General features: G+C 37.4%; 3 protein-coding genes across 8 annotated transcripts in view; 1 reads left to right on the forward strand and 2 right to left on the reverse strand.

Moving 5' to 3' along the window:
• The window catches only part of LOC135216985 (meiotic nuclear division protein 1 homolog), an 81,389-nt gene extending 76,956 nt beyond the window's left edge, over positions 1 to 4,433 (reverse strand). The window contains exon 1 of one of the 4 annotated variants that reach the window (XM_064252536.1): positions 4,412 to 4,433. The gene's annotated coding sequence lies outside the window, so the exon portion shown is untranslated. Of the gene's footprint in view, positions 1 to 1,844; positions 2,010 to 4,411 lie in introns of those variants that run through there. The other 3 variants (XM_064252533.1, XM_064252532.1, XM_064252531.1) reach the window with 3 other exon arrangements.
• The window catches only part of LOC135216980 (uncharacterized), a 45,640-nt gene extending 38,739 nt beyond the window's left edge, over positions 1 to 6,901 (forward strand). For all 3 annotated transcript variants that reach the window (XM_064252517.1, XM_064252516.1, XM_064252518.1), the window contains 2 exons: positions 4,361 to 4,516; positions 5,293 to 6,901. In XM_064252517.1, the coding sequence (XP_064108587.1) occupies positions 4,361 to 4,516; positions 5,293 to 5,475 (339 nt within the window). In that variant the 3' untranslated portion in view covers positions 5,476 to 6,901. The remainder of the gene's footprint in view (positions 1 to 4,360; positions 4,517 to 5,292) is intronic.
• Positions 4,490 to 15,454, reverse strand: part of LOC135216983 (cyclin-dependent kinase inhibitor 3-like) — an 80,018-nt gene continuing 69,053 nt past the window's right edge. Inside the window, exon 9 of the mRNA XM_064252528.1 lies at positions 4,490 to 4,622. The gene's annotated coding sequence lies outside the window, so the exon portion shown is untranslated. The remainder of the gene's footprint in view (positions 4,623 to 15,454) is intronic.

The raw sequence follows: 15,454 nt of genomic DNA on the forward strand, positions 1-15,454 counted from the left end.
GAGTACAACTCGACGTCAGGGTATCTAGCGCCCTCCTCCACACTCGACAAGTCAGGAGAGGAGAAGGACCTAGACACCCCCCCCGAAGGGGAAGGCGCGAGACGTGGAAGTTGAGGCGGGGCGGCAGGAAAGAAGACGAAGTGTCCGTCACCAAAGGAGTCGCGGGAGAGCTTTCCGACGACTCCTTTGCAGGCCTTCGCTTCTTCCTGCCCTCATACAAAGTCCACTGCGCCTCCGACCAATCATTACAAACATCACAAGGCTCGGCTCGGGTGCACTCGCGCCCCCGACACCGAGCACACAAAATATGAGGGTCTATCTCGGGAAAGAGCGGAACTTCCCGCATTTACGCCCTTCGGTACCCGGGCATAGTCTCCGTGGGGTAGCGAGGCGAGGAGATTCCATCAGTTTATCAAATTCAGTTGAATTAATATGAAAAGAGAGAAATGATTGTACTTACAATGAAACTCTTTCATACACAAACACAACCAAATACTCAAGAAAGCAAACGACGAGAAGCGGGCAGAGAGCGTAGAACACAAACGTCCACTCGCTGTGAGGCCGAAAGAAAGCAAAAGTGATTTGTTTACCTCCCAGTCGCGCGCGGCGCGCCTGTCGGACAAGCAGTTAACTACCTAACCCCTTGTTCCGAAAACGCTTACGGACCTATCCAGCTGCCGCTAGTACCGCTTCCTATTGTAAAAGGACCGCGAAGGTTTGTATGCCGTGTCGGAACAATTTCCTCTTTTTAACGACTTTCTGGTCATTGCAAATTCGGCCCCATAATTTCTTGTATGGTGCGAAAACAGAGGCGCAGGGAACGAAAACAATTGCGTCACACTACGGCAATAATCCGGCAGTAAAACATTTTCACATATCCAAAAAGTAAATAATAAAGATATATATGCGCATTACGATTATACCAATTACATGAAGAGCTGATAAACTGCATGAATAACTGGTAAACTGTTCTGCAAGAAAGTTGAGTAAAGCAATTATTTACAATAGGTATGAAAGTCAAGATGTCGTGACGTCATAATACATGACTTAAAAGAACATTCTAATTCCAAAGAATAATTACTTAAATTTGAGTCAGAATCGAGTTACTTTTTCAATAACGAATATTTTCAAATTAATCATCATAAATATGTAAAATATTGATGTTTTACTATATATTTAAAGAATTATCGAAGTGCACTCTTCGTCGTCTTCTACAAAACAGTTGTTTACTCGGTGAGGAAAAGTTTTCCGATTGTTGTGATGAAAGTGCCCCAGCGTCTGTGGGTACAAGTGGTGTGCAGATTTATCACAGGAAATGGTTAGTTTATTGACACAAGCGACTCCGTAACCATCGAGATGGCATCAATCTTCTAAATACCTCGAGTTGTAAGTAAAAATTTTGAACGCGTTTTGGTGAGATTTGGCCTTAATTTCTAACTTTGGAGAAAATACTTAGACTTCGAAAGGAGAGTAGAGGTCTTTAGCTCCGTTTCTCACCAACAACAAGTCGCGACTGATGCCCATCTCCGATGTCAGGACGCGTATAATGTACTTTTTTTGGGATTGTCCAAGCTGACCGTAAATGGTCCACTCTGGACCCTACGGTTTTTTACCTTAGACTACGTTACAAAAGGCAATTTGAGGCTCGGACTTGTGCTTAGGCCTACGAGGCATTTGATTTTGGCCAGGTTACCGCCTAACTAACCTATTACCCACAGGTAGGTATAGTAGCCCTAGTTATAGGTAGCTACTAGCTAGGTAGTACTATAGGTAGTTAGGTATACATTGGCTAACTAGGCCTACCTAAGTAGTAGTATTAGTAATTATTAAAATAATATTCTTACATACTCACGTGATTGACTAAGTATTCCAATGTAATTTGTAGTCAGTTACAGCAAACGAATTAAAGCCGTAATTACACTTCACATTAAGACGTGTGCAAGAACTGTAGTCACTTGTTGAACTTCCCTCCTCTTTTGAGTAAACAGTAAACTCCTAAACCAAATATTACCTGCGGCTTAGTCTTTGCAGTGAAGTATATATATTAAACTAGCTTACTGATTACAACATTTGTAACTTTTAACTTACTTAACTATTTAATTACATAGTATCAAAATTTATATCGAGTATAATTCACTTTAAAGGAGTTTCAAGTGAATTTATTTGCCATATTAACAAAGTGAACAACCCCTTTTGGTGCTGCATTCGTGCGTTTATATTCGCGCGGCAATCTCTTTTCGCGAATGTTTTTTTATGATTTTATCTGTCATACCATCATTGGTCTCCCCCCCCCCCCCCCCCCCCCCCCCCCCCCCCCCCCACCCTCCCCCCCCCCCCCCCCCCGCACTCTCTCTCTCTCTCTATCTCTCTCTCCTCTCTCTTCTCTCGCTCTCTCTCTCTCTCTCTCTCTCCTCCTCTCTCTCGTATATATATTTCTGTGATCTGTACAGAACTAGGAAATTCTGAAAAGTTTCATAACAGAATAAATTCAAAATAAAAGTTTCTTCCCATAGCTTGAGGCAATAAAGGAAATGATCAACAGCCCAGCTAATATATATATATATATATATATAATATATATATATATATATATATATATATATGTATGAATGTATGTATGTATGTATACACACGTGTGTGTAAGACTAATAAAAATATTCTTTATTCATAATTTTTTGTTTGCTCTCTCTCTCTCTCTCGCTGTTTTTGTCATCCAATAACAACACAATTCTGTGATCCGTCTAAAACTGGGCTATTCTGAAAAGTTTCATAACTGAATAAATAAAAAAAAGTAGTCTTAATGACTGAATTAGCAGTCCATTATATATATATATATATATATATATATATATATATATATATATATATATAGTGTGTGTGTGTGTGTGTTCCACCAGTTTACAATTAGGTGTGGCCCTACTGAGGAAAAACGTTACATGTTAACTGATATTTCTGGCTGAACCTATTTTGCAGAAAACTCCCAAAGAATTAACTGCTTGATACACCCGCACTGAAAGCTCATCAGCAATACATCACACCCCATTACCCACACTGCACTGTAATATACGCGTCTATTGCATGCATGATATTTCAAGATTTTAAGTTTTTGTCTTTAAAGCTTACAGTTATTAACTTCCTATAGTAGACTGAATGAGATGTATTATTTTTGTGAATTACATATTGTATGTTTTAATCTAGGTATGTCACAGAAAACTTTCAACAGGCTGGTTTCTCCTGTTCACTCGGCATGGCCAAGCCTCAAAACACCCTAATATGTTTGGTCAACTGACGATAACCAAAAATTAGAGTAATAACTTTGATCAGGCACAACATTTCGTGACGGCTGTTTTTAGGACACATCTCAATCAAATGATTCTTGTTCTAAAAGATTTGGTATGACATAAAACATAATATATAAAAAAAACAAAATAATTTCGTTTTTTTTTTTTTTCATGACAAATTTTTAGACCATGCACCCTTGCATGGAACATTTGAGCACTCAAAACTCACCCTAATGTAGAATAAATAAGCAGAATATATTAAAAAAAAAAAAAAAAAAGACTATACGCCAAAGGCCAAGCGCTGGGACCTATGAGGTCATTCAATGCTGAAATAGAAATTGACAGTAAGAATGTCTGACCTGTGTAACAGGAGGAAAACCTCAAAGCAGTTGCACTATGAAACAACTGTTAGAGAGGGTGGAAAGTCAGATGGAAGAAAGAGAATATGAACAGAGGTAAACAAACAGATATGATAATCAATAATGTTCATTCTCGATACCACTCACTTTGAGCATAAGACGGGAAATGACGTGGCCAGGGTACCCAGCCAAGCATTGCACCAACCCAAATTGGAAATGGAACCTAGTCTGTGCTAAAATATTTCCGAATCATTCAGGCCTATAATGCTTTTGACGAAATATAATAGGCTTATTGAGTATTTGAAATCATATAACATACGAGAAAATAAAATGCAAGTCAATTTATCAATTTGCAGTTTGCATATTTATCTCTTAAACCAGTAAGGTTAAGCCCCGCCCCTTTTTGGCTCTACAACTGATCAACATCATCAATTGTCCCATTAATTCCTAGGAGTCAAAATAAATCCCTCTGGAAATAACTGCTCTGAAGGGTGCTGTTTTTAGCATCACAGAGGCACAAAATATACTTACAAGCTGCGTTGCAAGGAAAATTGGTAAGTGATAGATATAAGGTAAAGTAAAAGGGTAAAAAGTGGATGCAACTGGGCTGAGTAGACGCTGCAGACAACGTTTAGCAATCAATCAGTCGTCTTATATAAGAGAGTCTGAAGCTATTGTCAAACATTGTGCCTCCAGCATTATGTGTGTTTTTTTCTTCAGATTCTGCACTACGAACATTTCGTTCTGTACCCAAGAACGATGCTCTCCTACCTGTACAAGTTTCTCGGCCTCGAGGTGCCTGAGGCTCGCATCCAGCAGGTTCTAGCAGTCCTCGGGCTGCAAGTTCCTGAAGACCAGCGCTTACAGATGACAAAGGTAAGAGCTGAAACTCACTCTCTCAGGTGGTGGTAGCCCGAAAGGTGTGAGTTGTTAGCCCTGCAGGTCTGACATTTTGTTCCTCTTGCACTCAGATATGGTAGTCCTGCAAAAGTAGCGTTAGTATGAATAGGTTAAATTTATCACCGAATGACAATGAATTCACTCCATGAGTGACAACACTGATCAGATTAGTAAAGTGAGAAGAGCTGTAGTATACAGTATGGCTAGTAGATGTATTTTATATAATTATCTCCGATTTTGACATATTTTACTTGTAAACACTCCTTCCTTTTGTTCACATTTTTGCTTTTACTGGTCTAGTTTTGCTTTTTATTACTATAATTATACTGTTCAAGTTTTTTTTTTTAAACTCATAGCCTAAGGAGTTTTTTTATGCTAACAATATTAAATCCATCGGTATACTGATTTGAACCAGTCACATTCTAGCATTGTCCTAACGCTTCTAAAATATTCTTGTCAACCCTTTTTAATAGTCTTATGGAAAGTTCATTCCCTTTCCAAGCACAGCGGAGAAAAATCATCACTAATGACCATGGGTAGTCAATTATTATTATTACTGAAAAGATGAACCCTATTCACATGGAACAAGCCCACCAAAGGAACCACTGACTTGAAGTAGAAGCTTCCAAAGAATATGGCGCTCATTAGAAAAGTTAAAGGGAAATACAGAAAGAAATTATATATCTCACGTATCAAAATTAAAACCAAATTCCTGAAATTAATAAATGGATAATGTGCGTCTTTCGTTTCAGGACTGGCACATTGAGCTTACTCTCATGGAGAGCCGTTCAATAGACTACGGCTGCAAATTCTACTACAAAAAGCTGGGTTACTTTCCCGTGCCCAGCAAACTCGCCGCCTATGACAGGTATTTCGTGGGCTTGGACCAGATGGAGTACTACACGAATATGACATATTACGATGAGTATCCCTAACTCAGCGGAGTAATCCACAGAAAAAGCTAGACATATAATATATGATAAAAGGTGCAGGTTAATTATATTTACACACACACACACACACACACACACACACACACACACACACACACACATATATATATATATATATATATATATATATATATATATATATATATATATATATATATATACTGCTGACATGGCACAGGCTGAACATGAAAGGTAGAGCATTATCTGAAATATATGATGGAAAATTATCAAAGATAATCACTTAGAAGCCTTGACCGTAACTCTCCCAAAATGGAAGATAAAGAAAAATAAATAAATAAAAAATAAAAACATAAGGGTGACATCATATTTTATTCAAAAGTAATCTCATGCTGTTCTGTTTACTTTTCGTCAACATTCTGTTAAAACTGAATCAAAATATTTGAGTTAATATTTAAGATTATCTGCAACGCATGGGATATTACACGTGGAAAGCAGCATCTATCTGCCTCCACTCGTATGGTAATTATATCCATTCACACTTTCAGGCGTCAAGTGGTCCTGTGATACCTAAAGTTGACATGTGCATGGCATAGTAGTAGTAGTAGTAGTTGAAAGGATTTCTTTAAAACGGCTCGCTCTCGCGTTCTATTTTACTCCTCCTCTCACTATCCTTCCTCTTCTTTTGTTAGGAATTATTCTTGTTTAGAAGCAGCAGAGTAGATGTGTCTGTGGAGGGGAGGGTTCTGCTGATGTTATCTGCAGAAAAGTCAACCTGGGTTGGCTAAGCTGGACCAAGAGAGAAACGTAATATATGTACCATTTTCTGGACACGAATTTCTTTGAATTGTTATAGTCTTACAAAAGCTCCAGTTCACTTAACATATCGTTTATCAGATTCATGAAGACATGTGGTAAAAATTGTAGCACTGTTTATTATGATGAAAAAAAAAATTAAACATATATGTAACTAGTTTTGAAAACCATACAAACGGACAAAATTATGCAATGAACAAGTATATTATTCCAGGCATGTCATTTAAGCCTTTTTTGAGGGGGGTGGGGGAGGGGAGGGAGTGAATGGGAAGTGGTGAGAGGATGCTACACATAGCTCTGTAAATGTCAGGGATATTTCCCTTAATATGACCTCAGCAACAAAAATCTTGAATATTTCACAGTCCTCTATAACCAAGGATATGCAAGTATGAGTTTCTTTGTACATATTCTTCATTGTATTTATTTTCAAGTGCGGTGTAAGAATCTCTTGTTTTAAGTACACTTTCATTTGCTGTGTCTATTGACAAACTCATACCTTACGGTGAGTGCTAGAGAATCAATTTTTGATACTTTGATATGTTTTTTCGGAAATTCTGCTGCTTATTGTTGATATCTCACGTTTTCTTGTATCGTATCACGGTATGTGTGAGTGAGAAATAAAAGATAATCAATATATTGTGTGTCTATTCCTACCAGAGGAAGGGACCGTTACCTTTAGTGAACAAGCGTTATGAAGTTTTTTGCATTAGTTGTAAGAAATTTGCATAAACGAGTTGTCCTCTGATTCTCCGTGGAAAATATATTACAGTGGTGTATTTATGAAACCAGATATCTACCTCTGGTGGAAAAGCAAGTTCTTTACAATTAGAAATAAATATAAACTTATAAGAATGTTTCGCAACGAATCCAAGATGCGAAGTACAGCAACACAGCCATCTTAGAAAAAATAGTCGTATGAAACCGCCAATTCAGGCATTCTAAATTAAAACTCAAATTGCAGTGAAGGAAAGCTATGGATTTATTACGATTAATTTTGCATTTTCTTCTGAAGCTAACTTTAGAATAAATGTCTGTTGCTTGTAGTCCTATACATTCAGGCCTAGCCTACTGTATAGGCCACTAATAGACAACCGGGAGCTATATTAAAAAAATGATTGATTACCAGGACAACCTTCAAAATTGAACTAGGACGATTCTTATTGCAGTGTCAAACCAATATATATATATATATATATATATATATATATATATATATATATATATATATATATATATATCCTATGTGTGTTACATAATAAAATATATGGAACGTGTGTTATTCCATATATAAATAAGCCAATGACCCAAGGGGTCACTGACGAGATACCAAGGAGTGTGATAGGGACTGACAAAAGAATGCAAGCTAAGCCTTGGCGTGTTGTATCAGTGTCCTGGTTTGCATTCGCCTGTGGTAATCAACTCCATTGTTGTGTAAAACAGGTCACAGTGCTTTTGCCTGAGAATATGTTGACCTATAACCCACAGACGATTACGTGACTTCCTCTCATATGTTCATCTGTCTGTATGTTAGTATGCTGAGCTAGCTTTGCTCTCCTATGATTTTGTAAATGCATTGTAACTCAGAACTCTACTTCCTCTCCTAGAATCAAGTTCTCTGAACCACACTTCTTGCCTCTACTCAAGAGATGTAGTTTCACAAATATATTGTTAAGTTTATCACCATGAGTTTGAAACGTCTTCGCCTTTATACCTAAAGAAGATACTGACTTAGAAATTATCGTCGCAATCGATGACACTCCGACGAGGATGGGAAGTATACAAACAGATACTTGCGTATAACGTCGCAGGTCTTAATAACCCACAGGCCACCTTGTTATACAAAGGCACAGCTCTACATATATATATATATATTATTCTGAATCCACCTCAATCACTCCTAGGCAATATAATTAATACTGAAAAATTTGGCCTTGACTGGAGGACGAGGGATCAGAACAAAGAGAAAAAAGAAAAACCAAACTACTCAGGCATATGGCCGATATTATTGAGAAGGGAGGAAGTTACATAAAAGCTGGACTCTAGTTTTAAAAGCACTGTATTTACATGAATTTACAGAGGTCCAGGAGACTAAAAAAAGGGGGGGATCGTTTTGTCGATCCACCGGGACACGTGGCTGGAGCAATCCAGTCACGGCGTTCAGAGATTTTGCGCAACAGATAAAAAATGCAAGCTTGTTTCAAGGATTTCCAACTCTTACCACAATCAGGCACAGCGTTTGTCTGCAAATAGAGGACACAGGCATAAGGTGGGGGGGAAGGGGGCACACGAGGGTGAATGTTACACACTACTTTCTTTCAATCAAAAAGGGCACTCATGGGGGGAATGAAATGACTGGGAAATTTACACAAAGAGAACTATTTTGTTGCTTGAATTCACTAGGGGGATGTTACTAGTATCACAGGGGAGTAATCACAGAACTGAGGCCAGATGGGGAAATGAGAAACTACACAAGTCGCCTTGGAAAAAGGGAAATGAAATACAGACAAAGGTAAAAACAATTTCCTGGCTGAACCGGAATTTCCTCTCACAGTACCTGGATCCTGAGGGTTGTAGTCTTCTCCTTGATGTCTCCATGCACTATGGACTTTGAAAATATACTTGGGACTTCCCAGAGGGCATGGGGAAGCAGGCAAGGGGGGGAAGGGGGGGGGAGAAGGCGGCGTCTGGTCAGGTGCAGGAGGAGATCTGACCTGTCCTAGGTCTGGAGTTCTTCTGAGGCTGAGCTGCTGATTCCTAATCCTTTTGAAGGGTTGGCTCTGTAGGGGGTAATTCCAATAACCAATGGGAGAAGAGATAGCTTTTTCAAGAAAATGGAGAGAATGGATTCTTCCACTTGGAAGGGGGAACTTGCATATACACAAAGATGCATGAAACTTGGTAAAAAGACTATTTTTCTTGGTTCTGGATTAAAATCTTGAACAATATATATATATATATAATATATATATATATATATATATATATATATAGGAGAGAGAGAGAGAGAGATGAGAATAGGAGAGAGAGAGGAGAGAGAGTGATACTTGCCATGACTCCCTGTTGATCAAAATTGAAATTACTGAAAGGTGCACAGGAAATAACTAACACAAAGTAATAGAATTTGAGTAAAGGTTTAGGCCTACTAGTATATTCAAAAATTTATAATTACTTGAAAGAGTATGACATGGCGTCCTATAGAAACAAATGACGAAGCGCAAGTGACGATTAGTCCTCAGCTGATTCAAGTCTTGAACAAAATAGCATATTGGTTATTATAGAACCCTTATTATTATTAAACATAGTTTGATCAGACTACTGAACTGATTAACGGCTCTCAAAGGGCTCGCCGGGAGGATTAGAATGAAATGGAGTACTAGGTCTAAGACATAAGCCAACCACTGGGACTGATGATGAATGAAAAATGAAATTTTAAAAATAGATATGCAAAAAGGCATATGTTTCTACACTAAAACACACACAGTTACGTGGGTATATTATTCAGCAATACTAAGACTACATGGCTTGATAGGAGATATATTTTCTTCTTATAAAATACAAGAGTTTAAGAAATGCCAATGAAACTTACAGGAGAATCATCTTCATCAATCATAACTCTTAGTTATAGCTAAAAATTTACATAATTATTTCTATATCAAAACTGTTTTTGAATGAATAAGTATAATTCTCTCTTAAACGTCTCGAGTTTTCACAGCTTTCTAGGCCTAGGGAAACCTTATGGACTGAATTCTAACTCGTTCTTGCTGGATCTAGATTTAGATTGGCAGCTAATGCATCACCACTCCTATTTATTATTGCCTTTGCTATTTATCGTATATTTTTTGACGAACTAGAATTTATATTTAGTGAGTTTGCGCTTGTCTGAGTAAGGGTAGAAACACAGTGTAGTAAAATAAGACTTACAGTGCACATCACTGACAGGTTGAATTCATCGATTGCCATTCCTAGACCGTGACCCCCCAAGCGTTTTTTTCCTTGATAGTGACCCCCAAGAGTTTCATTCCTAGATAGTGACCCCCAAGAGTTTCTTTCTAAGACAGTGACCCCTCAAGGGTTACTTTCCTAGATAGTGACCCCCAAGAGTTTCTTTCCTAGACTGTGACTCCATAGGGTTTCTTCCCTAGATAATGACCCCAAGAGTTTCTTTCCAAAAAGCGACTCCCAAGGGTTTCTCTCCGAGATATGCAGAGGTGTCAGCAAAAAATTTCAATGCATCAGCTCCAAGATTCTACTCAAGAGATAATAACTGTTTTTATTATGCAAGAGGATATTGCAGATATGGAGAAAATTGCAGATTCAGACACAAAATGAATAATTATGATGAAGGAAGAACAAATATTATGGAAAAGTTGGATTTTTTTAATGTCAGAATTTCTGGAAATGAAAAAAAGAACAACATACCAGAACAGGAAAGAGACATGGGAAAATCCTTATTATTACCAATATTAAATGAAGGAGAAAACACGCAAACCATCATAGTGATGAATGCGCAGGGTTTAGTTACGAGTAACTCAAAAAGAAAAATAGAGTACTTAGAAGAACTAACCCAAATTGAAAAGAAAATAGATATAATGAATATAAGTGAAACCTGGTATTCCCAAGAGACTGGGAATGATGATCAAATAAAAGGGTTCCAAACTTATAGATCAGATAGAAAAAATAGGAATCAAGGGGGAACCGCAATATATGGGAAAGACAAAAAACAAGGAAAATATATGAGAAATATAGTAACTCAGAATGTGAACTAATAGCGGTAGAATTTGAATCTGAAAAATTAATGAACATAGTAATATATAGACCTCCTAATACTAAAGAGTTTGACTTAATAATAGAAAAATTGGATGATATATGTAGAAATCACAAGGACTGGACTATTCTCCTATCTGGAGACTTCAACTTTCCTTTCGTAGACTGGAAAGAACGAATAGGAGATTGTGGATGTACTTATACATATAAAAAAGAGAGTAATAGTAGTTCAGAAGATAAGAGGCAATTCGAAAAGCTATTAGATATGCTACTAGAATACAACATTCAACAAATAAATCACCTGCCAACAAGAAAGGAAAATACTTTAGACCTAGTATTTGTGAACGAGATGAATTATGTTAAAGAAATAATAGTTTATAATGCGAGTATTTCAGACCATAATGTCATAGAATTAACAGTCCATTCCAAAGCAAGTGAAAACAGATATAAGCAAGAAATGAAAAAGTGGGAAGGATATGGAAAATACAACTTCTACAGTAAAAATATAAAATGGTCAGAAATAAATGAAGAATTAAACAAAGATTGGGATAACATTTTCGTAAGTGATGACATAAAGGTAAATACGGAGATATTATATAAAATATTAGAGAAAATAGTGGATAAATATATACCGAAGAAGAAAAGTAAACATCAGTCATGCATACCAAGAGACAGAAGGATCTTGTTCCAGAAAATCAGAAAGTGGAAAAAAGGTCTTGCAAAAGAAAAAAATGCATGGAAAGTTATAGAACTAAAAAGTAAGATAGAAAATGCAGAACAAAAGATTATACAATCAAAAGAAAATGAAAAACGGGACTTGGAAGAAAAAAGAAAACCCAAAAATCCCTAAATATCAAAGCAAAATCCCAAACTATTATACTCATATGCGAAGAAGATGAATAAAAGAAGAATAGAAATAGGCCCTCTAAGAATTGAAGGGAGATTAACGAATGAAAAAAAGGAAATTTGCAACATATTGGCAGAACGATATAAGAGAGAATTCACCCCTAGAATAGATAATGAAGATAATGATATAGAAGTAAGGGATGAAAATAGTGAATATTTAGCTGACATAGATATTAATGAAGCTGATATTGTGCAGGCTATTAATGAAATTAAAAATGGAGCTGCTGCAGGGCCGGATGGAGTGCCTGCTATTTTGTTAAAGAAAGTAGTTCATTCTATCGCAAAGCCACTTGCAATATTATTAAGACAAAGTGTAGATACAGGCAAGATTTATGATGAGCACAAATTAGCATATATTACCCCTACTTTCAAAAGTGGATCAAGACTAGAGGCAAGTAATTATAGGCCTGTGAGTCTAACATCACATATTATGAAAGTGTATGAAAGGGTAATGAAGAAAAATATTATGAAACATTTAAAAAATAAAAAATAATTTGTTTAATAAAGGGCAACATGGTTTCGTACCCGGAAAAAGTACACAAACCCAACTGTTAGTCCACCGTGAGAACATATTCAAAAATATGAAAAGCGGAAATGAAACAGATGTGGTTTATTTAGACTTTGCAAAAGCTTTTGACAAAGTAGACCATAATATATTAGCGAAGAAAATTAGAAAACACAATATCGTGGATAAAGTAGGAAGATGGTTAAAAGAATTTTTACACAACAGAAAACAGATAGTTATTGCAAACGACGAGAAATCGGATGAAGCCAAGGTAATATCCGGTGTGCCGCAAGGTACGGTGTTAGCTGCAATACTGTTTGTTATTATGATTGAAGACATAGACAGTAATGTTAAGGATTCGGTAGTGAGTAGTTTCGCAGATGACACAAGAATAAGTAGAGAAATTACTTGTGATGAAGATAGGAACGCTCTACAAAGAGACCTTAACAAAGTATAGGATTGGGCAGAGGTAAATAGGATGGTATTTAACTCAGATAAATTTGAATCAATAAATTATGGAGACAGAGAAAGAAAGCTATATGCATATAGGGGACCTAATAATGAGACAATCACAAATAAGGAAGCAGTTAAAGACCTTGGTGTGATGATGAATAGGAACATGTTATGCAATGATCAAATAGCAATTCTGTTGGCAAAATGTAAAGTAAAAATGGGAATGTTGTTACGGCACTTCAAAACAAGAAAAGCTGAACACATGATTATGCTTTATAAAACATATGTTCGTAGTCCACTTGAATATTGCAATATGATATGGTACCCACACTATCAAAAGGATATTGCACAAATAGAGAGTGTACAAAGGTCCTTTACAGCTAGAATAGAAGAAGTTAAAGACCTTGACTACTGGGAAAGACTACAATCCTTAAAATTATATAGTCTAGAAAGGAGAAGAGAACGCTACATGATAATTCAGGCATGGAAACAGATAGAAGGAATAGCAGAAAATATCATGGAACTAAAAATATCAGAAAGAGCAAGCAGAGGTAGATTAATAATGCCCAAAACTATACCAGGAAAAATAAGGAAAGCACACAGGACATTAATCCACTACGCACCAGCATCGATAATGCAGCGTCTATTCAATGCGTTGCCAGCTCATCTGAGGAATATATCAGGAGTGAGCGTAGATGTGTTTAAGAATAAGCTCGACAAATATCTAAACTGCATCCCAGACCATCCAAGATTGGAAGATGCAAAATATACCGGAAGATGTACTAGCAACTCTCTGGTAGACATTAGAGGTGCCTCACACTGAGGGACCTGGGGCAACCCGAACAAGATGTAAGGTCTGTAAGGTGTAAGGTAAAGTGACTCTAAAGTGATTCTTCCCTAGATAGTGAACCCAAGCATTTCTTTTCTAGAGAATGACTCCAAAGGGTTTCTTCCCTAGATAGTGACCCAAAGAATTTCTTTCCTAGACAGTGACTTCAAAGGGTTTTTTCCCTAGATAGTGACCCTAAGAGTTTCTTTCCTAGATAAAGACCCCAAGAGTTTTTAACTAGATAGGACCCCAAGAGTTTCTTTCCTAGATAGTGGCCCCAAGTGTTTCTTTCTTAGACAGTGACTCCAAAGGGTTTCTTCCCTAGATAGTGACCACAAAAATTTCTTTCCTAGACAGTGACACCCAAGTGTTTCTTTCCTAGATAGTGACTCCCAAGATTTTCTTTACTAGACAGTGACTACCAAGAGTTTCTTTCCTAGATAGTGACTCCCTAGAGTTTCTTTCCTAGATAGTGACTACCAAGAGTTTCTTTCCTAGATAGTGACTCCCTAGAGTTTCTTTCCTAGATAGTGACCCCAAGGGTTTCTTTCCTAGACAGTGACTCCCAAGAGTTTCTTTCCTAGACAGTGAATCCCAAGTGTTTCTTTCCTAGACAGTGACTCCCAAGTGTTTCTTTCCTAGACAGTGACTCCCAAGAGTTTCTTTCCTCGATAGTAACTACCAAGAATTTCTTTCCTAGATAGTGGCCCCCAAATGTTTCTTTCCTAGACAGTGACTTCCAAGTGTTTCTTTCCTAGACAGTGACCCAAATTATTTCTTTCCTAGACAGTGACTCCCTAGAGTTTCTTTCCTAGATAGTGACTCCCAAGAGTTTATTTCCTAGATAGTGCCCCCAAGTATTTCTTTCCTAGACAGTGACTACCAAGAGTTTCTTTCCTAGATAGTGACCCCAAAGGGTTTCTTTCCTAGACAGTGACTCCCAAATGTTTCTTTCCTAGACAGTGACTCCCAAGAGTTTCTTTCCTAGATAGTGACCCCAAGTCTTTCTTTCCTAGACAGTGACTCCCAAGAGTTTCTTTCCTAGATAGTGACCCCTTCAAGGGTTTCTTTCCTAGACAGTGACTACCAAGAGTTTCTTCTTCTAGACAGTGACTCCCAAGAGTTTCTTTCCTAGACAGTGACTACCAAGAGTTTCTTCTTCTAGACAGTGACTCCCATGTGTTTCTTTCCTAGACAGTAACTCCCATGTGTTTCTTTCCTAGACAGTGACTACCAAGAGTTTCTTTTCTAGACAGTGACTCCCATGTGTTTCTTTCCTAGACAGTAACTCCCATGTGTTTCTTTCCTAGACAGTGACTCCCATGTGTTTCTTTCCTAGACAGTAACTACCATGTGTTTCTTTCCTAGACAGTGACTACCAAGAGTTTTTTCCTAGACAGTGACTCCTAAGTGTTTCTTTCCTAGACAGTGACTACTCAGAGTTTCTTTTCTAGATAGTGACTCCCATGTGTTTCTTTCCTAGATAGTGACCTCCAAGGGTTTCTTTCCTAGACAGTGACTCCCAAGTGTTTCTTTCCTAGACAGTGACTCCCAAGTGTTTCTTTCCTAGACAGTGACTTACTCAGAGTTTCTTTTCTAAGATAGACTCTGTGTTTCTTTCCTAGATGTGACAGTCTTTCCTAGACGGATCCCAAGTCTTTCCTAGACAGACTAAGTGTTTCTTTCCTAGACGTGCTATCAAGAGTTTCTAGATAGACTCCCAATGTGTT

Source organism: Macrobrachium nipponense, chromosome 7, assembly GCF_015104395.2.
Source record: "Macrobrachium nipponense isolate FS-2020 chromosome 7, ASM1510439v2, whole genome shotgun sequence".
Lineage (NCBI taxonomy): Eukaryota > Metazoa > Arthropoda > Malacostraca > Decapoda > Palaemonidae > Macrobrachium > Macrobrachium nipponense.